This window comes from Apium graveolens, chromosome 9, assembly GCF_009905375.1.
Source record: "Apium graveolens cultivar Ventura chromosome 9, ASM990537v1, whole genome shotgun sequence".
NCBI classification, from domain to species: domain Eukaryota; kingdom Viridiplantae; phylum Streptophyta; class Magnoliopsida; order Apiales; family Apiaceae; genus Apium; species Apium graveolens.
This window is the reverse complement of record NC_133655.1, coordinates 109,946,249-109,970,826: the sequence shown is the minus strand read 5'-3', so window position 1 is coordinate 109,970,826 and position 24,578 is coordinate 109,946,249. Positions and strand designations below refer to the sequence as shown.

Sequence of the window (24,578 nt, the reverse complement as noted above, 5' to 3'; positions counted from 1 at the left end):
CAATGTCAGAGGTTAATTTCAATTTTTCAGCTCAATCAGCTCCATAAATCTTCCTTCTTTGGTGAGCTTGGCTGATTTCTTCTTCTTCAGCAATTTCATCAGTATCAAAAGATTTAACAACTTTATAGATTGGATCTATCAGTATTTGTTATTTAGTTGCTTTAGATACTGATTTCTTTATTGCAACATCTTTGGCTTTAGGCTTTGAAAGCTTTGACTTATTTCCAATATTCTATTTCCCTTTATGCTTCCTGTCAGCAGTTAAGATAGCTTGAGGTCTGAAATACCTTTCAATATCTGTCTAACTTTCCTCCCTTATGACTATACCCTTGGTTGGTCTGTTAGAAAGATCATCTTCATAAAGTTCTTGAGAAATAATAGCAATATCGACATTTTCTGTCTTCGTGGAATTCTTGAAGTCTTCCTCCATTAGCCTTAGCTGTTCTAGAACAACTCCGAGACTTCTCCTTTGACCTCTCTTCAACTTTGAGAACAACCTGTCTTACTCTTGGTCCTTTCCTCTTACTTATTTGCTCCATCTTCAGTTCATGAGTTTTCAGCATACCATAAATCTCATCTAGAGATGTATCATCAAGACCATAATTGTCCCTTATAGATGTGACTTTCAAGTCCCACTTTTCATGGAGTGGAAGAAGAAACTGCAAGTTAGAATCTTCTAGATCATATTATTTGTCTACCAAAGATAAGTCATTCATCAGCTTTTGAAACATATTATAGATTTCAGTCAAGGACTCATCTGATTTTGAGTCAAAGTGTTCATACTCCTGAGTAAGTATTGTCCTTCTGTTTTTCTTAATATCAATGGTTCCTTGACACTTGACTTCCAAAGTATCCCATATTTTCTTGGCAGTTTTACATCCGATAACTCTGTTAAACATAACACTGTCTAGACTGCTATGCAGAATATGTCTTACTTTTGCATCTTTCATAATGGATGAAAGATCTTCAAGAGGATAGTCTTTTTTGTCCTTATCAACCATCTTTTCTTCTTGACCCGCAACAACAACATCTAGCTTTATTGGTCTATGAGGACCATCATAAATCCTGCTCAGATATTCAGGATTTGTTACTTCCAGACACATGGCCATCTTCACATTCCATATTGGATATTCATGAATTATCAGGATGGGTACCTTGATAGCCTCATATCTGCTCATATTATGACTGATAGGCTGATTGGCTGGTGGAGGAGGTGGGGGATTCTGTTGAAGTTCTTTATCTGCCATTTTAAATTAATTTTAGATCTTAAACTGTTTGTATATCAACAACAAACTCTGATACCAATTGTTAGTTCCTTAATACAACTATAGTGGGGGGGGGGTGAATAGAGTTTATGCAGATAAATCGAAATAAGCACTCAATAGGATAAACATTTTTATATTGATTAATAAAAATTGATTACAAACTAATCTCTCAAAGGATGAACAAATATCATTGAGAGCTGCTAGGTTACAAAAAAGATATATCAATACGCGACACATAAAGTGTTAACCTATTCTGTGCTTATATACTGCACAACTACAGAATCAAATAAGGAATCCTAAACTATTACAATAAAAAATCATAAATCATATTCTTAATTTGATTGCTACTAGAAGTAAAGTCTTTCACCGACTTGAATTCTGCAATTTTTTTTCATCTTTGATATCTCCTGACTTTTAGTTGAAGTGATCAAATACTGATATTAATTACTGATCAACAAATACTGATGACGTCACCTTCTGCTAAACTCTGATATCAAATGCTGATAATAAACTCTGATAGTTTAGAGCATCTCCAGTAGAGGTTGCTAACAAAGTTGTCAAACCATGACAAATCATTAAATATATTATTTTTTAATTTTCTCTCACATCCATGTCACTCTTGACAACATTTATTAAAATTTTGCTCTAATAGTTAAACAACTTTAAAGGTTGCCAATGTGGTCCCTCTATATTAATTTTATATTTAGTTCAATATAAAAGTGGGTTGTGTAATATACACTTTAGATATTTTTTATAACTTTTTGCTAATTTAGGAAGTTGTCAAGGGGTTGCCAAATTTTGGCAACCTTGCTATGCAACCTTTTGATAACCTCACAACTTCAATAGGTAGGCAATTAAGTGTGCCATGCCACGTAAGTTTGACAACCTCCTTGACAACTCCCAGTGAAAATGCTCTTATAAGCTCATATCACCAATTTCTTCCAACATTATTTTTATAAAGAAAACAGTTGGCTCGACAATACGGGCCCGTGTAGAGGATGCCATGTGCTTGATAAAATGTGAAACTGACTTGACAAAACAAAATAACGATACTGACAAAACAGAGGTTTCATATATGTTGGGCCGAGAAAGCTATAACGAGATCTGGGCCAAAAAGATAAAGCCCCAAATTGAAAACACAAAGTCATTAATAACCCAGAAGGGAAGGAACGGGGAAACGAGATCAGCCACGGAGGAAAGCTTGACCTCTCATCGGAGATTCACTTTTTGTATGATTACATTACAATAACACCAACATCCCTCTGTTTACACACACACACACCCTTCTATACATAGATTAAAAGGTTCTCACATTTATCATATCTACAGGACTTGGCATCTGTGGTTAGTCGCATTTTAGATCCAGATATAATTTATTTGTTACTTATTTTTTTAGCTTGTTATTTATTTATTTATTATTAATTGTTTGTCATTTGAATCTTTGTATGCTAATTAATTAGGTGGGAATAAAGATGGGTTTTGTGGTGACAACCCTTATATTTGTTGTGATTGGAGTCATTGCTTGTCTCTGTACCCGAATCTGCTGCAACCGAGGCCCTTCTACTAACTTGTATGTCACTTCCACTCCTTTGCTATTTCATTAGCTCACATCGATTCTCTGTACATGTGATCCTTCTACAATTGTTACATTTTTGGTTCTCTGTTATTCATATGCATATCCAAGGACTTTAATACTAGAATTTCAGATTTGTAGTGGGAATTGCTTTGCTTTCCGGTTTTTTGACAATTAGGTCCTTTATTAGGATACATTGAAATTGATTTAGGGGTTGTCTGATTCATGGTTAATGGGAATTGGAACCTTAAACCCATGTAATACTGTTTGGATTAACATTTTAATTGTGTGGAATGGGAACCCATTCTCTCGTGGTGGCTTAATCAAAACTATCATAACCCTTGGGATTCCATTTCATTCCCATTCCCATTCCCATTAACCCCTATTCCCATACCCTCCATTGCCATTTCCATCATGCCTCCAAATGCCACCTTAGTGTTATAGTGATGACTTTTTTTTTTTGCTTTCTATTTTAGTTCGTTTTAAACTTTGAGACTTTTCTCTTGTTGAATGCATAACTGGCCTGGTATACGTTGGATTATAGGGCCCCTATCTTGTTTATCATTAAAGATTATTTGATACCAACGGGTTATTAATGGTTGGATATGAAGCTTTCTATTTGAGACTTTGAAGATGTTAGTCTGCAGACGCACATGATTTCTATCTTTTCCATTTAAAAGTTTCGGAAAACCAACTTTTTTTTCTAATTAAGGTAGACCATTGTTTGTTGAGTTTTTTCAAACTGTTTGACGTTTTGATATGGATGATTTTTTGTATGGAGATAAGAATATTATATGTTGTCAATATCATTAAATGTTTTACATATAGATCTGTTTAGTTTCTGGTAAAATCCTTTTCATTTATGATGTCTATTTTTTAATTTGCAGCTGATTTTATATATACATATCTGCTTTGAAAAATTGTGTTTTCGGCGTGTAATACTGTATTTGACTGTGTTCTCTTTATTTTGATTCAGGCTTCATTTGACTCTGGTTATCACTGCAACCGTGTGCTGTTGGATGATGTAAGTTCTCTTACCTTAAAACTTTATTTTATCAGTGTACAGTTTACACTCAGATTTTTACTCTTTCAAATATTAGCCTTTTCAATTTTCAAGGAGGGTATGGTATATTATAATCCATGTATGTCTAGTGAATAATCATTAAGTGCTCGATGTGGTGGTTACAAAGATGAGGCTTTTAAGAAGGTATGGTATATAGGTCACTCAGTACTGCATGGCTATCAGTTGTACTATGGCTTTTGAATGAATCATACTCAATAAGGAATAGTTACGTATGAGGAAAAAGCTTATTATTATTCTTTGCAACCCTTGTAGTGTTGAGTATAATATATCCTGAATGGTGTCCCTAGTAGCAAAACCAAAGTTTGGTCTTGGCTCTCATGCCTGTTGATTTTAGAGAAGTATCCTATATATGTTGGAATTAACCGTTCTTTATCGTCGAGTGTGGCAACATCAGCTGTAAGTATGAAGTCATGCAGCAAGTTGATACATTGAGACTTCTGTAGACAGGTTCTGTAATCTGATGAGACCATGATAAAGTGCATAAAGAGGTCAAGACTCTTACTACTAGAGTACTACCAATAAATTCATGTTAATAAGTTTGAGAGGGGGGCATCGTGAAAACAATGTATTCCTATCTAATAAGTATAGTCTGGGTTCTGTTTGTTCATTTGTTCATAATCTTTTATCTTGCTTGTCAGGTGGGCGATTGTTTATCTTGCACAGATGAATCCACTAATAGTCCCAATTTTGAGCGAAGGAGAATGAGCTTCCGCCAACGAGCGTACCTGATTCCTGGCAGCCAGCATTATGAAAAGAGGGTATTGGAGAGTGAAGAATAATTATTTGAAGGCATGTTATATGCAAAGTGATATTATATAAGATGTATATTTAGTTTGAATTGTGGCGAAAACTTTAATTTTCCTGTCTATGTGTTTTATCTGGACTTGATCCTCCAACTATTCTTTTAAAATATTCCCAGTGCACAATGTTCTTAGGTTTGCTGCTGCTTCTACAACATTTAATTTATTTAATTCGGATCTTACCACATGTTACAATTCATTTCCCAGAACAAGGCCCTGGATGTGCTCATAATTAAATCGTCTCTCTCTTTTGTTCCAAATGCACATTTAGCTGCTTGATACTTAGTTGAGTACAATTTTTTTAAAAGGGAATCCACGAGAGGTATACTTGTAATTATACAATTTGATTAAAAAAATTATGTATTTAAGTGCAATTTTTTAAGGGTAGATTACGTTCAATAACATAAGTTAATTTGTTTAAAAAAATAAATTCAACAAAAAGTATATATAAAATTTAAAATACATGGTAATTTTTAAACTCTTTCACGTTGAATGAAATAGCAGAAACAAAAGTTAGATAAGCAAATGAGGTGAGAGCTTAAGGGCTTATCTCTTTACGGTTCGATTATTGTTCGTCCAAGTTTAAGTGGTTAAGTTTTTATCACTTTACCGTTCAATTATTTTTCATCCCAAAATTTGTTAAATAGATATTCAATTATAAGAAATATAAACTTGATTAGGGAAAAAAACAAAAAACATGCTAAGTATCTCAAAAAAATTCTCCAAATTTTAAGTAAATGACGTGAAATGACAAAAGACGAATTTTGATTTAGAGGCGCATATTTATGTATATGAAGTCTCGTGTTACTCCCTCCATCCCACGAGGATCTTTACATCTCGGGTGGGCACGGAGTATATATATATATATATATATATATATATATATATATAAGTAGGTAAAGTAATGAAAAGTGATAAAAATTGGTTAAAGTAGTGAGACCTATCAATATTTAATAATAGATTTGAGAGAGTGGAGGAAGTTAGTGGGTGTAATAGTGTTTTATATTATTAAAAATTTAGTATTTTTGGAATGTAAAGAAGTGGATGTAACGGCCATCAAAATAATAACCGTAAAGAAATGGATGGGAGAGAGGAATATTAATTGAAAAAGTTACCATATATGTATTGATAAGTTGGTATTTGGAAATAGTTTTGGGAAAAAGTCAGTTTCCTAACCAAAAACCAGACAAAATACAAAGAGGAAAAATAAAGGAAAGGAGCATTAGCGTACGGAAATAGTAAAACCCTAACGAAGCACTTGAGAGCAATAGGAGGGGGGGAGGTGAGAAAGAGTGTGAATCTGATAAGAGTTTAGGCCAGTGGGGGAGTGAGTGATGTCTCTAATGTCATCTTCTTCCTCTTCAATTGGGGCTGGGAGGTCTTATTGTCAACACCATATTGCCACACTTCCTCCACTCTATCCATCCATTTCTAAACACAGGTGCCCACCTATCAGACTACCACGTCGCATTTCTTCTTCTTTTGCTCAGTTGGACTCTGCTAAGATTAAGGTCGTCGGTGTCGGTGGCGGCGGCAACAATGCCGTTAATCGTATGATTGGCAGTGGCTTACATGTTCGTCCTACTTCTCCCCTTTTCTACATGTCCTTTTTTTATATATATGTATATCTTGCTGCAATTCAACATTTTAGAGCTTCAACTTAACTCTCTTGACCTTTTGTCTCTATGTTTGTCTGTTTATATCTGGTCTTTAGTCTCCCTCTCTCTCTCTCTCTCTCTCTCTCCCCTTTCACTGTATGCAAGTTTATATATGCTCAATTATTAATTCCCCGTGTTTATCCCTTTTATTTGAATTGCTTATCTATTGTAATTGAACTCTTTAAGCCTTGCAATTGTGTAGTATAACCTAATTAATTATAGACACGGTGTTGTTTTTACCAGTGTAAAGTGTCCAAGAGGAAAGGAGGTACCAAATGGGATATCCACTCCAAATTGTAATTACATAGAATGCGCCTATTGCAAATAGCCTCCTCTCCCTATTCCTTCTCATTCCCCAATATATACAGCTGATTTACTGTTTTGTAGGCTTTGTATTAGGAATCGTTTTTCGTCTCTGTCCAAATATTGAAAAGACGTTGCACTGCTAAAAGGAATTCCCCATTGTTTTTTGTTATTGTACATCTTTGTCTCCGTTTTTTTGCTCTTTTAATTCCTTGCGTGTCATCTTGAAGTTGATCAATGACAATGTTGATCTGTGTGCTGGATAGGGTGTTGACTTCTTCGCCATTAACACAGATGCTCAGGCGTTGTTTCAATCTGAAGCCGAGAACCCTCTTCAAATCGGAGAGCTTTTGACACGTGGACTTGGTTTGACACTCACCATTTTCCAAGTTTCTTTATATTAATTTTATATCAATTGTAGTTTTGACTTGAGTAGTTCACAAAACTAAAAAAGCATAATCCTCTTAAGGTTCCGCTCTCTGATACTTGTTGACCATCATCAGACCAGTGGTCTTTGCAACAGTATATCGTCAATTTGGATATCTCCAATCCTGCTATAATATGCTACTATGTCTATGTAATGATTTCCCTTAATAAATATTTGTAATGATGCAGGTACGGGTGGAAATCCACTTTTAGGGGAACAGGCTGCAGAAGAATCAAAGGAAGCCATTGCAAATGCTCTGAAAGGATCAGACCTTGTCTTTATAACAGCAGGTATGGGTGGCGGTACAGGGTCTGGTGCTGCTCCAGTAGTCGCTCAGATATCAAAAGAAGCAGGTTATCTAACTGTTGGTGTTGTCACTTATCCATTTAGCTTTGAAGGACGTAAAAGATCTGTGCAGGCAGGTGCTGTTTTTCCTTTCCCAAGATTTTGGTTCTTGGGGTTGTTTATATCATTTAACATTCAAGAATTAATGTTGTCATCAGCAATGTCATGTACCTGAAGCAAAATGTTAAGAATTTAAATGAGTGGGAGCTGCTAACCAGTAAGATATTTCTTACTTATTTGGACAATGCCATGTATAGTATATATATATATATATATATATATATATATTAGAACTTGGGCAAGTGTTTTGCATATGTTATCCAATTTTATTTTTTAGATTATCTGCTTGAGTCATGCTGCCTGCTTATGAAATGAAGAACTAATATGCTGTTGAGGCTTTGCATAAATATATTATTTCTTGCATAGTCATATTGATTTAGAGAGCTACATCAAGTCGAGGTTTGGGCAGCAGCATACAGACTAATTTAGGTCATTGAAACTGTTATATCTGCTTCATTTGCAGGCACTGGAGGCCATCGAAAAGTTGCAGAAAAATGTTGATACTTTAATAGTGATTCCCAATGACCGTCTATTGGATATTGCTGACGAACAGACTGCCCTTCAGGATGCTTTCCTTCTGGCAGATGATGTCCTACGTCAAGGGGTCCAAGGAATTTCAGACATAATCACAGTAGGTGTTCTTTCCGATTATTGGATTCAAGATTTGTATTTAAAATTAGATGAATAAAGTTTTCTAAAGAGAAATTATACAACCTTAAAAAGGAATAAAGTGTCTTAACTCTTTATTAGCACAAAGCAGAAACTTCCGTGGGAATTAACTTTCCGTTAATGGGGGTTAAGTGGCAAATTGGGTTGCAACACTATTATTACCTACGAGTTGTATTTCGTCTGTATCTATAAATCTAGCATAAAGTTGTGCTGCTGATTGCATTTGATGCTTAGTTTAAGGTGTCTTTGTTTTGTAGATTCCTGGGCTGGTCAATGTGGATTTCGCAGATGTAAAGGCAGTCATGAAGGACTCTGGAACGGCAATGCTTGGAGTTGGTGTTTCGTCTAGCAAGAATCGTGCCGAAGAAGCAGCTGAACAGGCAACTCTGGCTCCTTTGATTGGGTCATCTATTCAGTCTGCAACTGGAGTAGTGTATAACATTACGGGAGGAAAGGATATAACTTTGCAAGAAGTTAACCGGGTGTCTCAGGTAGCCTTAGTTTTTTATTTCTATGTGTTTGATTCACCAACATAATCACAGATAACCCGCCCGTACAGATAGGACAATAAATAATATCCGAGATTACATTCATCACTCATCCCCAAACATATTTTCTACTTGTGATACTGGAACAATCTCTGAAACACAAATATTAGAGAGGTTGGGCATGTCTGTGCATGTTTTAGCACATGTGAAATATATGCAAGGACCTTACTTCCGATTCTTAGTTCCAGACTAAAGCTGACTACCCAGAATGCAGTAATTGGAAATGATCCTTTAGCTTCAGAACCTGCAAATGTCATTCCTTTTATCTATGTGTAGTCTTGTATATGAATCTCAATTTTGCTGATATGCAGGTTGTAACAAGTTTGGCAGATCCTTCTGCTAACATAATATTTGGAGCAGTTGTGGATGAAAGGTACAACGGGGAGATCCATGTTACCATAGTTGCCACAGGTTTTGCGCAGTCATTTCAGAAGACTTTTTTGACGGACTCGAAAGGAGTAAAATTAAATGAAAGAGGGGCAGGAGGCCAAGAAAACATAAAATCAACTATCCCCCTCAAGACATTAACACCTTCCGGCACTCAAAGATCAAATCCAAGAAAGCTCTTCTTTTAAATAATCTCTTCATATAATTTTGTAATGTTGCATTTGTCCAGATCTGATTAGATTGTCCGGTCCATCACCAAGAACAGTCAAAGTGGATCTTTTAGGCATTTGGTTGTGTAATGATATCAATTAATATTGTAGATGGTTTTCCTTTTGTTTTTTATCTCCCTCCGAGCACAATATATTAGATTGATTTTCTTTTGACTATCCTATGTGCCCTTATTAATCATTGCCAGGTACAAGTTACATCCATAAGCTGAAGAGCTTATATAAGAAAACAATAATCACGCCAATCAAATGATGCTGGTCTTGCTTGAACAGACATGAAAGTATAAGTTCATCAAAACATAGAGCTCTTTTGCCACTTGAGTCTTTACAATCCACATTTGTTAATTACTGTCATCTCAAGATTCTCATAAGAAGACATGATGACATATAAATGAAAAGGCCTTCTTTCGTCGGAATTACAAGTTTTGTGTACAACAGTAACAACATAAAAAATGAATGTATTTAATTGCTGGTGATAGCCATACAAAATATTACACACTACAAACTTCAAACTTATTGTAGAATAACATGTGAATCATATTCACATATAAGATCAAATAAATAGAGCAATACAATCTGAATAAACTTGTGGACATAGAAGTGTGACCTGTCTTATATAATTATATACATATAATATCAAGTATTGCTCTTTACAATTTTGTGTTGCCTGTTTCATTTTAACGAGATCAGTGTTTCATTTTGAGAAGAGCAGTTAAGCAATCATAGATGGATTGCAATCATCGTTCCCTAATGCAAAACCTTGATGAGTGCTTCAACTTTAGACTTTTGTTTAGCATAATCATCTTTGAAAATCTTCCGTGCTTCAACATGTCTACCTATATGAACCTTTGGGGATCTTTAATAAAAGATATGAATTGTAAGTTTCAATTGTGGGTGTCAAATCTTAGCAACCCATTTTTTGAAAGAGATCTATTGCTCTATATGTAGTCAACAGTAACCAATTATTTCCTTCTTTAGCCATTAAAAGGATTGTAATACTGAAAATAAGCATACTAAGAGCAATACTCCTAATATCCATCTCTCTTCAACTCGTGTAATACCATCGACGAAGTTGCAAAGATCATAAACTAATTCATGATAGGTCGTTACAACAATTGAAACATCTTTTATCCACGTACCAGAAAAGTAGTTTGTCTTTGCATAAAGAATCGATGATGGTGTTATAAGTCACGACATCATGTTTGTGCTCCCTACTTCTCGTAAGAAGTAACAGAAGTGTGACCTGTCTTGCAGAATCGGTTAATGATGGCAGTATAAGGAGATAAAAGAATCGAGATGCTTGGTCTGAAGCAGCTGATGGAACATGAGAGGAGCATCTTGGAATTGGGATTAGGGTTTGTAGAGAAAATAAGAGAGATGGAAGAGAGGCAGAGGCGGTATATATTGGAGCAATTGTATTGTTTCTTTTGGGAACTTTCCTGAACTGGGCCAGATTATTTCTGAGATTAGGTCACAGAAAACAATTTGGGCCCCGAAACAGAGACTGTCAAGAGCATAGCGCAAGCCCCTACCGTGCGTTTTTGTCACTCTTTATTTTTATAGTACGTTTGTGACTTAACATCGTGTTTCTTGTTTTTTTTTGTTGAACAATAATTTTGGGAATGTTTACTTAGTGGAACTTTTTTCTGTTTTTTAATTTTTTTATGAAATTTTTATTTATAAGAAAACTGTTAAAAATTGATGTCAAAATAATATATATTCAGTTTTCTGTTTTCTTAACTCCTTTAAAACAATTTTACTGTTTCACAATTTCCTTAAAATACACTTATAGAGAACTCGGAGATCTCCGTAAGTCATTATACTTATCGAGATGTCAGTTCTATATTGAATAAACCAGAGATCTCGACATGAACCTCAAATACAGTAATACAAACAAATTAAAGATTCAAGATTATCAATCAACAAACGATCTATTCACTTAAATTGGAAAGTCTACAAAAGCAGCTTGAAGAGTGCAACATCAAGGGTCAAGATTAACTGAAAAAGGATGGTCACATACCTACAAGATTTGCAAAGATTTACTGAGCCAAAAATAGAAAGAATTAGACGTAGCTTAGAAAAAGGTTTAGTACATCTTATTGCATGTTGTGTAAACCCGTGTTTACTAATCTATAAAGTAAACACTGGTCCTTTGTTTTTGGTTGTAACAAACAGATCTAAATTTTCTTGTACATTTTCTTAAGAAAGAAGCTGAGTTCTTATATTTTTAAGAACACGTAATTTATAGCAAGACAAACTTAATTAATACAAATTAAGTGAATTTTGAAATATTATGTTTACTGTGCTTGTGCCTGTGATTTTATTTCTGATTGAACATAATATCTTTATAAATCATAAACTGCTTTGTTCACCATATCCAAACAAGTTTGAAAAAGGCTAAAAATCAAGAAAACACATTCACCATCCTCTGTGTTGCACTTAATATCTAACAAGTGGTATCAGAGCAAAATCTGAAAGAAAACAAATAAAGATCTTGGAAGTATGAGTGCATAGAAGTTAAGTAGCATCAAGATACCAGCCTTCGACAGAGCCAACTACACACTATGGAAAAAGAAGATGATGCTGTTTATAAGAATGACCAACTCATTATATATTCAGATTCTCAAAAATGACCATTTCACTCCCATGGAAAGGGTTGAGGAATCTACAGATGGAGACATGGTCATCCCAGCTCATTATGCCCCTAAAGACCCTTCAAAATACACTGAAATTGAAAAAGAGAAAGTCTCTCTGGATAGTGGCTTGCAATTAATTCTGATAGAGTCACTTGACAATGTGATGTACAACAACATTGTCAACTGTGACATAACCAAACATATCTGGGAGAAAATAGAGATTCTGTGTGAGGGAAGAGGGGAAGTTAGGCCAAATCAAAGAAGGATACTGGTGTCTCAGTATGAGGGTTTTATGGCAAAGCCTAAAGAAGGAATTACTGAAGCTTTTGAAAAGTTTAACAAATTGATAAATGACTTACAACTTCATGATAAGTATTATGAAGCTGAGGAGGTGAACCTAAAGTTCTTGCTATCTCTTCCTAACCACCTTGAACAGAAGATATCAGCCATAAGAGAAGGAAGAAACTTGAGCAGAATGAATGACATATTGTTGGGGTTAAACCCAATATGTAGTATGGTCTTGGTGATAGAAAATATAATTGAATTGGGTAATAATTGTATGGATAGATAATTATTATCATAATTGAGTTGGGTAATAATTGTATGTGTTGACAATTATTATTATAATGGGAATGAGTAATAATTGTATGGGTAGACAATTATTATTGTAATCAGATTAGGGATGTCTTGTTGGCTAAGTTTGTGATGGCTATATATACATAATCATGTTATTATTTTGATGTATGCTTGAGTATTGTTTGACTTAAGTATCGCTTGAGTGAATACCGTTTGGTAAGATTGATTGTATTATTGATAATTGTTTTGATTAATAATACAAGTTGGGACATGGGTTTTTTTGCGTCATATATTGAGTGTGTGTTTTACATTGTTTGTTTGGTTCTATACTTGTGTGTGTTCCCCCTAACAATTGGTATCAAGAGCCAAGGTTCATGATGGAGAAAGTTGGGGGATTTGAAATTGAATTGTTTAATGGAAGAAACAATTTTACCTTGTGGTAAAGTACGGTAAAAGATCTGTTAATTCAACGAGGGTTATATGCGACTCTCGGAGGGAAGAAGCCTACTGAAGTTGATGATACAAAGTGGGGAGACATGAAGTTACGTGCGGCATCAACGATCCGGTTGGCCCTTGCACCGGAAATCAAGTATGATGTTCTTGAAGAGGACAATCCCAAGAATTTGTGGGAGAAGTTAAAGAAGACTTATCACTCAAAGTCTTTGGCCAACAAGCTGTTTCTCAAGAAAGATTTGTTTGGGCTCAAGATGGAAGAAGACGGAGATTTAAGAGATCATCTGAATCGTTTTAATGGCTTAATCAACCAGCTAAATAATTTGGATGAAAAATTAAGGGATGAGGACAAAGCTGTTCTACTACTAGTGTCTTTACCGAAGAAGTATAATACTGTGATGACTTCTTTATTGGTTGGAAAAACGAAGTTAGATTTGGATGAGACTATTGTTGTTCTTCTGGAGGTCGAAAAATTGATGAAACAAGAATCGAGTGACACATATGATGGAAGTGCATTTGTGGTACGTGCGCGTGACACGGAAAAGAAGTATGCTAAGAAACATAATCCTAATATCAGGTGTTTTTATTGTGAGGAATTGGGTTATATACAATTTATATGTCCAAAGGTAAGAGAAGACTTGAGAGAGTTGAAGAAAAATCGAGGGGGTAGTGTTTCGCTTGTAGAAGCTGATGAAGATGTTCTTTTGGTTCAAGAAGAGAAGGGATCAAAAGAAGAATGGGTGCTTGACTCGGGATGTTCTCATCACATATGTGGTAGGAGGGAGTGGTTCTCGTCCTATAAAAAGTGTGAGGGAAAGATTGTAACTTTACCGAACGGTAAAACGGTAAAGGTTGCTGGCATTGGTGAGGTAACAATGAAACGTCACAACAGTCGTGTTCAGAAGTTAACTCAAGTAAGATACATACCGGAGTTAAATCGAAATCTGATTTCGTTGGGTAAATTAGTTGATTTGGGATATACTGTTATGATGAAGAACAGTATGTTGAAAGTCACTAAAGGAGATTTAGAGATACTCAAAGGTCGAAAAGATAAGAGAAATCTTTTTGTACTAGAAGGAGGGGTTATTGTTCGAGGGGAGGTATTGGGCGATCGACGTCGGTGGCTTGATGGTGACCGTTAATTCGGCTGTGCATGAAATCACATTGGGTTGAAGGGGAGGATTGTTGGGGTTAAACCCAATAGGTAGTATGGTCTTGGTGATAGAAAATATAATTGAATTGGGTAATAATTGTATCGGTAGATAATTATTATCATAATTGAGTTGGGTAATAATTGTATGTGTTGACAATTATTATTATAATGGGAATGGGTAATAATTGTATGGGTAGACAATTATTATTGTAATCAGATTAGGTATGTCTTGTTGGCTAAGTTTGTGATGGCTATATATACATAGTCATGTTATTGTTTTGATGTATGCTTGAGTATTGTTTGACTTAAGTATCGCTTGAGTGAATACCGTTTAGTGAGATTGATTGTATTATTGATAATTGTTTTGCTTAATAATACAAGTTGGGATGTGGGTTTTTCCGCGTCATATATTGAGTGTGTGTTTTGCATTGTTTGTTTGGTTCTATACTTGTGTGTGTTCCACCTAACACATTTGAGGTGTTGTATGGAATCTTGAAGACATATGAACTTGAAATTTTACAAAGAAAGTCATTAAGGTCAAACCAAGGACAGGTAGTTGATGGATCTAGTGTCTTGGTTGTCAATGACAGTGAAGAAAGTGAAGATGAACAAGATGCACAAACTCCAGTCATTCAAGCTGTGGAGCAAAAGAACAAAGGTCCCCAAAAATAAGTTATTTTGGAGCTAGAGGAAGATGAGTACTATACCCTTGATATGTTAGATGAGATATAACAATCTATGGCATACATGGCTAGAAAATTTTCTAACATTAGGGTCAAAAGCCAAGATTTTTCAAGAACAAGGGACAATCTTCCAACAACAACAATTGGAAACCAAAAGCTCAGTATACTCAGTTAGCAAAGGTGGCTACAAGACTGGATCTGTTGACAAATCAAAGATAAGGTGCTTCAACTGTGATGAGTTGGGTCGCTTTGCTACTGAGTGCAGGAATCCAAAGAAAGTGAAGAAGAATAAAGCCTATCTGGAATTGGAAGCAAAGTATGAAGCTCTCTTGAAGAAACAACAGGGAAAAGCTTATATTAATGAAGGAAAGAGTTGGGATGACACTGATGAAGATGATGAAAAGGAAGAATTTGGAAATTCTGCTTTCATGGCTCTTGAGCATGGAGAATCATCCACTTCAAAATCAGAGGTACCAACTCTAACCGCTATTGATTTAGATGTAAGTCAATATAAAGAAGTTGAAAAGATGAGTGTAGAGATGTTTCATATCGAGACAAACATGGTGACAGCTATAGAGGAAGTGAGTAGGCTATCAAAGATAAATTAGAAGCTTGAGATTGAGAAACAAAAGTTGGAACTGCAGCTTGTTGAGCTTGAAATTGTCAAGAAAGAAAATGAATATTTGAAAAACAAGCTGAAGTGCAAGTGAAATTGAAGTTGTGTTAAGGGAAAAGCTAGAGAAGAATGAGGTGAAGCTGAAGTCATTCAGGAATGCATCTGAATTGGTTGCACAATACCATGAGAAAAATAAACCATGTGCTAATATAGCTATTGGTTTGGACTATGATGCCTTGAACAACAACAAGAAAAATGAAAGTGACAAAGGAAAGATAATTGCAAATTAAGATGTCCCAGTTATGCAGTGAAAAGTTAATGCACCTTTGTTCAAGACATGTGAAGTCAATTTCAGTGAAGTTGAGTTGGTCATCAGGAAAGAGCTTGCAGATGAAGACAATGAGAAGAAATGCACAGAAACAACTCCAACTCCCAAAACTGAAAAGAAGTACATGGTAAATCAAGTTTTTGGGAAGCCAGTCAAGGAAATCAAGACTGAGAAAAAGAAGAATAGGAATGGGAAAATTGGAGTGAAAAAGAGCAACAACTTTGTATTTATTGAAGATGCTCCCATGAAGCAATGTCAAAAATGTGGCTCTACTAGTCATCTAACTCACCTTTGTAAAAAGGCTGTTAGTGAGCCAAAAGTGGGAGCATGCAAATACAATGAAGCAAAGGCTGAAGACCCCTATTTTTTATGACAAATTTGATTGCATTCATTCCTTGCAATATGAAAGTAATGACAAGTTGTTATAGACTGAGAATGAATCTCAAAGAGGTAAAAACTGATTCTACAGCCAAGAAGGAAACTGTTAATCAAAATTTGAACACTATTCTTTCCGAGTCATCAAATTCTACTTCTGCACATTCTGTTAACAAGAAGAAAGTACTCAACACTGATTGGGTAACTAAACACACTTAATCCTCATTGTGTGCATGAGAAAGAGAAGAAGGTCATATGGATCATAGACAGTGGATGCTCCAGGCATATGACAGGTGATAAAGCCTGCTATTACAATTTGAGGAGATGGCTGACCCATTGGTAACTTTTGGAGACAATATCAAAGGATTCATAATGGGATATGGAAATTTAGTTTCTGTAAATGTTGTCATTAAAGATGTAGCACTGGTAGTTGTGAAGGGTTTCAAGCACATAATCCCACTTGTACTAGAGCCAATCACCTATGTATCTAATACTCATGGAACTAGTGTGATCGTCGTGCTTCTGCTACGATAAAACCTTAGTAGTGGGTCTGCAACATTATCATTACTATGCACGTTACATATATATCTCCTTGATCATTAATCTCATTAATAAGGTGATATCGCCTAAGCACATGCCCAAACAGTCTCCTTGGCTATTTTGAAAACATGAATATATTAGGCTCATTAATGTTCTTACTGTGAAGTATTCCAGCTAACATCACTTATATTTAGACAAAACACAAACTAGACATAGACACTTAATTTTCCTTGTCTGTCCAAAAAATTAGGTTCAAAAACTAGCATCAGTGTAACCCTTTACGACTAGTTCCCTATCTTCTCTATACACCAAAAATAAATTTTTAGTCCTTTTTAAGTACTTAAGAATATTCTTGACAACTATCTAGTGACCCTCACCAGGATTAGACTAGTATATGTTCATCATGCTCAAAGCATACAAAATATCAGGATAAATACATATGATTGTACATATTATAGATCCAATTGCTAAAGCATATGGATGTCTCAAACGGCCCTTATCATCTAATGATTTAAGGGCAATTATCTTTTGAGATCACTATCCCATAAGATATCGAAACATAACCTTTTTTTTCCTCCTGCATCCTAAAATGATGCAATACTTTATTAATGTATGTACACTGGCTAGGTCGATTAATCTCCTCAATCTATATTTATAGATCTTGATACCTAATATATAGGTAGCATCGCCTAAGTTTTTCATCGAGAAACTATTTCTCAACCAAGTATTAACAGCCTGTAGAGAAGGTATACCATTCCATATCTGTTATATGTCATCTACATATAATACTAGGAATGTCACATGGCTCCTACCAACCTTCTTGCAAACACATGATTCATCTTCATTTTGAATAAAGCCAAACTCTTTGACTATTCAATAAAATAAATATTCCATCTCCTTGAGGCTTGCTTCAATATATAAATAGATAGAAGCAACTTACAGACCATCTTGGCAAATTTTGGATCGATAAAACTCTCAAGTTGTATCATATGTACATCCTCTTCAAGGCTCCCATATAAGAAAGCAGTTTTGACATCCATTTGTCAAATCTCATAGTCAAAGTAAGCAGCTATTGCCAGCAAAATCCTGATGGACTTGACCATAGCAACTGGTGAAAAAGTCTCATCATAGTCTATACTATGAATTTGTTTCAAACCTTTTGCCGCTAGTCGCACCTTATAGGCCTGTACTTTACCATCCATGTCAGTTTTCTTCTTGAAAACCCACTTGCACTCTATAAGTTTTACCCCTTCGAGTGGATCAACTAAAGTCAATACTTTATTTTGATACATGGATTCCATCTCGGATTTCATGGCCTCCAACCATCTCTCAGAGTCTGGACTGTTCATAGCATCTTCGTAGGTGAGAGTCTCATCATTATCCGTAAAAATCACATCACCATCTTTTTTTTTGACAAATATCACATCACCATCTTAAGTCAAGAGAAATTCATAGTATCTTACAGGCTCATGGTGAATCCTACAAGATCTACGAACAACCTGTGTTTCCTGAATATGATTACTTTTAATATTTTGATGTACATCCTGATCTCATTCCAACTCTAGTTCAGTATTATCATGTGGTTCTCGATCTTCATCGAGATGTATTATCCTTCAACTAATTTTCTTAAAAATTAGTCCTCCCTCAAGAATTACAGCGGCCCGAGAAACAAACACTTTGTTCTCGGAGGGATTATAAAAACTACACCCTTTAGTCTCACTTGGATATCTCACAAAATAACATCTATCTAACTTTGGTACAAGCTTGTGAGAGGCTAAACGTTTCACAAACGCTTCATATCCCCAAATTTTCATAAATGACATGCTATGAAGTCTCTCAGTCCATATCTCATTTGGAGTCTTTTGAACCACTTTTGTCGAAAACTCGGTTAAGTGTATATGCAGTCGTTTCTAGAGCATAACCCTAGAAACTGATTGAAAGATCCGCTTGACTCATCATCGATCGCACTATGTCCAACAAGGTACGATTTTTCCTCTCAGAATCTCTATTTCATTGAGGTATTTCAGAAGGAGTAAGTTGAGATACAATATCACACTCCTTTAAGAAACTCTTTAATTTGAGGCTTAAGTATTCTCCTCCACGATCTGATCGTAAAACTTTTATACTTTTCCTTGTTTGCTTTTCTACTTCGGCCTTATATTATTTGAACATTTCAAAAGAATCGAATTTATTCTTCATAAGAACCACATATCCATATCTACTGAAATCATCAGTAAATGTTATGAAGTAGTATAAGCCACCCCTTGCTATCATACGCATTCGACCACATACATCATTATGTATAGTCCTAATCGTTCGGTGGCTTTTTCACCTGATCAGGTAAAAGAAGCTTTAGTTATTTTGCCAATGAGACAAAGTTCACATCTTTCGTATGATTCAAAATCAAACTTGTCCAAGTATCTATCTATATGTAACTCATAAATGTGTTTCTCATTAATATGGCTTAACGTCGATGCTAGAGGTAATGTTTGATTTGAGTCATTTTAGAACATATAAATTGTTAACTAATTGTGCAACATTATAAGCCTTATCATTAAAATAGAATAAACAACTATTATTTATTTAATTAAAATGAAAACCTTTTTTGTCCTAACAAGAAATTGATTTAATTTATCCGCTAAAGGCAGGCACGTAATAACAATTTATCAAGTTCTCAATCACGCCTTATAGGCAAATTAGGTATCGAATTCCTTCAACTAGAGCAACAACTTTTCCTCCAATTATAACCCGATACCTGAAGCTTGACCATTACTGGTCTTCTTCTTTAGATCTTCCAAACAAGCTCGATAATTTAACTTCCAATCATCCAGTTATTTCCATAGAAGTGACAATCATCTCCTTTAGCAACACCACTAGCAGGCTTCAAAAGCCCTTTGGGATTGGACTTTGGTTTGGCACCGAATACGATCAAATCTTCACCTTTCTTGTCCACTTTCCTTTCCCATTTGCATTCCATGTGTAAACCATCAATATGGACATAATTCATGCCTTTACTGTGTTATTTTTAGCAGTTCTAAACATGCCTAATAACTCAGTGAGTGTTCTGTCTATCTTATTCCTTTTGTTTTTAACAAACTGAGAATAAAAGTTGTTTAAAGATTGTTTGATCAAATCAAGCTAAGTCTCTAGACCATTCTTGAAACCCAAAATATCAAGGTACATATACCTATCATCTTTAGAACATGTGGTCCAACCGGATATCATTCTCCCATAAATACAAAAATATGGTGCCTTATTATTATCAAATCTTTCTGACGAGCCTATCCTTCAAACATCCTTTGAAGGTGCTCAATCATATCATAAGCATCTGCCACCAAGAAATTGGAAGCTTCCAGAAGTGCTTTTCCTGTCTATTTTACATCCTGCAAAATCAGCATCTGAATATCCAATTAGCTTAAAATCTGAATCTCTAGGATACCATAATCCAAGATTCATGGTGCCTTTGAGATATTTAAAAATTCTTTTCACAGCTAATAGGTGTGGTTCCCTTGGATCAGCTTGGAACCTTGCACAGAGACAGGTAGCATACATGATATCAGGTCTACTAGCAGTCAAGTATAAGAGTGAGCCGATCACACCTCTATAGTTAGTTATATCTACTGATGAACCAGTATTTAAATCTAACTTGGTTGCAGTGGCTATGGGAGTTGTTGCAGTTGAACTGTCTTGCATTCCAAACCTTTTGAGCAAATTCCTGGTATATTAGGATTGATTTATGAAGATCCCTTCATCAGTTTGTTTTACTTGTAAATCCAGAAAATAACTCAATTCTCCCATTATACTCATTTGATATCTAGACTGTGTTAGCTTTGCAAATCTCTCACAAAGTTTATCATTAGTAGAACCAAAAATGCTATCATCAACATATATTTGTACTAATAACAAGTCATTACCATGGTATTTATAAAAGAGAGTTCTTTCAATTACCTCTTGGAAACCACTTTCTAACAAAAATAGAGCAAATGTTTCATATCAGGCCCTTGGAGCTTGTTTTAGTCCATAGAGTGCTTTATCCAGTAAGTAGACATGATCTAGATATTTTGGATCAATGAACCCTGGAGGCTGTTCAACATAAACTTCATCTTTAAGTTCACCATTTAAAAATGCATTCTTTACATCCATTTGGAACACTTTAAACTTCATGTGAGCAGCATAGGCTAGAAAAATTCTGGTTGCTTCGAGCTTGCAACTGGAGCAAAAGTCTCATCATAATCAATGTCTTCTTGCTGTGAATAGCCCTTTGTAACCAGCCTTTCTTTATTTCGTGTAACAATGCCCTCACTATCAGTTTTGTTTTTGAACACCCACTTTGTACCAATAACTGATCTGTTCTTTGCTCTTGGCACAAGAGTCTAGACTTTGTTCCTTTCAAATTCATTAAGCTCATCCTGCATTGATGTTATCCAGTCAGCATCTTGAAGAGCTTCTTCCATTTTCTTTGGTTCAATTTGAGATAGAGAAGAATTTTAGAGACATTCATTTTGAGTAGCTTTTCTGTTTCTTACACTACTATCAGGATTTCCAATGATTAAGTCAGGTGTGTGTGATTTAGACCATTTTCTTGCAGATGGAAGTTGACTCCTTGAAGAAGAACCTCCCCCTTGATCCATGAATTCTCTATTATTTATTTGACTTGTACCACTATCATTTCCTGATGCTCCCCCTGAATCAGTATTCCCAGTGCTATCAGAATTTGACTCATTAGTGCTTGAGGAATTATTGTCTGATGAACCATTTACTGATGTTCTTTGAGTTGAATCACTTGAAGAAGACTCGGGATTATAATCATGTTGCTCCCCATCAACATGTGCTTCAGTATCTGCAGAATTTTCATTATCATGTGGATCAACAGAGCTTTGAGTGATATCATGATTTACTATATCAGGACTTGTCAGTATACCGTGATTTAACTGTTCAACATATGGTACTTCATTTTCAAATCTCAACTCATCATTGTCATCTGCATCTTCTAGACCTATAATCTTCTTGTCATTAAAAGATACATGTATAGATTCCATGACTGTCCTTGTTCTCATATTGTAAACTCTGAAGGCTTTTGTAGACAATGGATATCCCACAAAAATACCTCCATCAACTTTTAGATCAAATTTGGTAAGTTGTTCTGGGTGAGTTTTGAGAACAAAACACTTGCAATCAAAAATATGAAAGCACTTCAAATTTGGCTTCTTTCCCTTCACCATCTCAAATGGTGGTTTACCATGCGTGTTGATCAAGGTTGCATTCTGTGTGAAGTAAGCAGTTTGCACAAACTCAGCCCAAAAATAGGTAGGAAATTTTTCTTCCTCTAGCATGGTTCTTGCAGCTTCTATGAGAGTTCTATTATTTATTTTAACAACTCCATTTTGTTGTGAAGTTCCAGGAGCAGAAAATTCTTGTTTTATCCCCTTGAATTTGTTGAACTCTTCCATAGATCTGTTCTTGAATTCAGTTCCATTATCACTTCTGATAATCTTCACTTTGTGTGTTGATCCTTTTTCCAGTTCTTTCACATGATCAAGAAGAATGGATGGAGATTCATCCTTGGTGTGCAGAAAGTACACCCATTTGTATCTTGTAGATTCATCAACAATTACAAGTGCATACCTCTTCTTGTAAATTGACATAACAATGACTGAACCAAAAAGATCAATATGAAGTAGATGATATAGTTCAAGAATAGAGGATTCAGTTTTACTCTTGAAAGATGTTTTCCTTTGCTTGACTTTTTGGCATGAATCACATAAGCCATCAGGAGTAAATACTGCATTGGGCAATCCTCTCACTAGATCTTTTCTCACAAGTTTATTGATATTATTAAAATTGAGGTGAAAAAGTCTTGTATGCCATTTATAACTGTCTTCCACTGATGCTCTACTAAGTAGACAAACTTCTGATCCATCAGTATTTGTGGAGACTCTGACTTCATATAAACTACCATGTCTTACTCCAGTCATTGCAATCTTGCCATCAGACTTACTGACAATTTCATAATATTCTTCATAGAAATTCACATGGTAACCTTTGTCACAGATTTGACTCACACTGATCAAATTATGCTTGAGTCCTGCAACCAAAGCTACATCTTCAATGATGACATTCCCAATTTTAATTTTACCATATCCCAATATTTATCCTAAGTTTCCATCTCCACAAGAAACACTTGGGCCAGCTTTTTCCTTAAACTCTGATAACAGGGATTTATAACCAGTCATATGTCCTGAGCATCCACTGTCCTTGACTAGAAAACATCTGTTGTACCCTACAATCAGTATTTAAAATCAATTAATGTTTTTAAGGACCCGGACTTGCTTAGATCCTTTGGCCTTTTTAAGTTTGTTAACATATGCAACAAAAGACTTCATATCAGAGTTTATGCTAACATCCTTATTATCAGTATTTACACATGCAGAAACAGATTTTGCTTTATTTAAAGAGGGTTTTAGTTCATAATAATCATAATAATAACCAATATTTACTGATCTTGAGTGAACCTGTTCACTCTTATCAGTACTTAAGTTTGATTTAGGTGCTAAGGTTGAACCTACCTCATAAATTGACTTAAAAGTATCAGCACTTGAATTAAACTTAATGAGATTCAACTGAACTTTGTTCAGTTTTCCCTTGATATCAGTATTTACTGGTTTAGTTCTCTCAGCTTATTTTCCATTTTTCTTATCAGAATTAGACCTTTTAGCATATCCTAATCCTGATCCCCAACAACCATTTTCTAAAATCTCCTAAGTTGTTTCTCCCGAGTTAGTCCAAATCTTAATAACCTCTCTATCTTTAGCTAACTCCTTTTCTAGATAAGCATGTTTTTTTAACAATTTTCTTTAACATAAACATCATTATCTCTTTCTGTTTGAATTTCTAGCATGGAAAATAACTCAATTTCTAGGTGATCATTCCTTTTCTTTAACTCAGAATTTTCACTCTTGATTTTATTATTCTCTAAGGTTTGATCCCTATAACTAACATGCAGAGATTTAAGAAACAGTCTTAATTCATGGATATCATCAATATCAAAAGCAAGGGTGGTTTGAGGTACCTTTAATTCAGCAGTGTCAGCCTTATTATCAGTATTTGCCATGAGATCATAGTTAACACCATCATCTGAATCTGATGAATCATCCCAATTTTTCTTCTTTGTAATCAAGGATCGGTTCTTCTCAGCTTTAGGTTTTCTGTAGTCATCTACAAAGTATCCAATTCCATCACAGTTTTAGCATCTTTCCTTCGACTTGTCAAGCTTTCCAGACTTTGATTCCTTCCAATTAGTATTTCTTTTGTCATTCCTCCTGTTAGAGTTTGGGGAACTGGAACCCTTTCTGGAAAACCTTTTCCCCTTCTTGAAGTTCTTGTAGACCATCTTCTTGAAGCTTTTAACCAGTAGAGCAGCCATTTGTTCCATGTCTTCATTATTGTCATGATCACTATCATTATCTGATTCACTATCAGTATTTGAGTCATCATCAGAGTTTGATGACTCAGTATCAGACTTTGCAATCATAGCTTTTCCTTTGGAACAACCTTTTCTCCTAGCTTTCTCCTTTGGCTTCTCTTCAACTCTAAGTGTAATTGGTCTAGTCTGGGATCATTTTATCTTGCTTATTTGCTCCATTAAAGATTAATTTTCAGACCTTAAACTATTTATATATGAACAGCAAGCTCCGATACCAATTGTTAGGTCCGTAATCAACTTTAGAGGGGGGATGAATATAGTTTATGCAAATAATTCGATAAAGCTTTAACAGAATCAATGGTTTTTATATTAATCTGATAAATATTGTTACACAAGTACTCTCTAAAAGGATGAACAATTATCCTTGAGAGCTGTTAGGTTATCTTGAA

General features: G+C 35.1%; 2 protein-coding genes across 3 annotated transcripts; both read left to right on the top strand.

Moving 5' to 3' along the window:
- Positions 1–2,353: 2,353 nt before the first annotated feature.
- LOC141686856 (V-type proton ATPase subunit e1) lies at positions 2,354–4,860 on the top strand. Of its 2 annotated transcripts, none has more exons than XM_074491949.1 (4): positions 2,354–2,494; positions 2,726–2,835; positions 3,815–3,862; positions 4,561–4,860. In XM_074491949.1, exons 2-4 carry the CDS (start codon positions 2,738–2,740, stop codon positions 4,625–4,627), a joined length of 213 nt encoding a protein of 70 aa, XP_074348050.1. In that variant the 5' UTR covers positions 2,354–2,494; positions 2,726–2,737; the 3' UTR covers positions 4,628–4,860. The 2 variants fall into 2 exon arrangements, with proteins under 2 accessions (XP_074348050.1, XP_074348049.1); XM_074491948.1 differs by having other exon boundaries at positions 2,371–2,609.
- A 1,011-nt stretch (positions 4,861–5,871) lies between these two features.
- On the top strand, positions 5,872–9,461 carry LOC141684181 (cell division protein FtsZ homolog 1, chloroplastic). Its single transcript, XM_074489018.1, has 6 exons — positions 5,872–6,296; positions 6,950–7,049; positions 7,299–7,528; positions 7,979–8,146; positions 8,442–8,675; positions 9,044–9,461. The coding sequence occupies exons 1-6, from the start codon at positions 6,057–6,059 to the stop codon at positions 9,305–9,307; spliced, it is 1,236 nt and encodes a 411-aa protein (XP_074345119.1). The 5' UTR covers positions 5,872–6,056; the 3' UTR covers positions 9,308–9,461.
- Positions 9,462–24,578: the final 15,117 nt, after the last annotated feature.

What these genes read in the sequence shown, in the direction of transcription:
- LOC141686856 (XM_074491949.1), top strand. Translation starts at nt 2,738, where the DNA reads ATGGGTTTTGTGGTGACAACCCTTATATTTGTTGTGATTGGAGTCATT. An exon ending in CGAGGCCCTTCTACTAACTT is followed by an intron (nt 2,836 to 3,814) that starts GTATGTCACTTC and finishes ATTTTGATTCAG; the next exon opens with GCTTCATTTGACTCTGGTTA. An exon ending in ACCGTGTGCTGTTGGATGAT is followed by an intron (nt 3,863 to 4,560) that starts GTAAGTTCTCTT and finishes CTTGCTTGTCAG; the next exon opens with GTGGGCGATTGTTTATCTTG.
- LOC141684181 (XM_074489018.1), top strand. Translation starts at nt 6,057, where the DNA reads ATGTCTCTAATGTCATCTTCTTCCTCTTCAATTGGGGCTGGGAGGTCT. An exon ending in TGATTGGCAGTGGCTTACAT is followed by an intron (nt 6,297 to 6,949) that starts GTTCGTCCTACT and finishes TGTGCTGGATAG; the next exon opens with GGTGTTGACTTCTTCGCCAT. An exon ending in AAGTTAACCGGGTGTCTCAG is followed by an intron (nt 8,676 to 9,043) that starts GTAGCCTTAGTT and finishes GCTGATATGCAG; the next exon opens with GTTGTAACAAGTTTGGCAGA.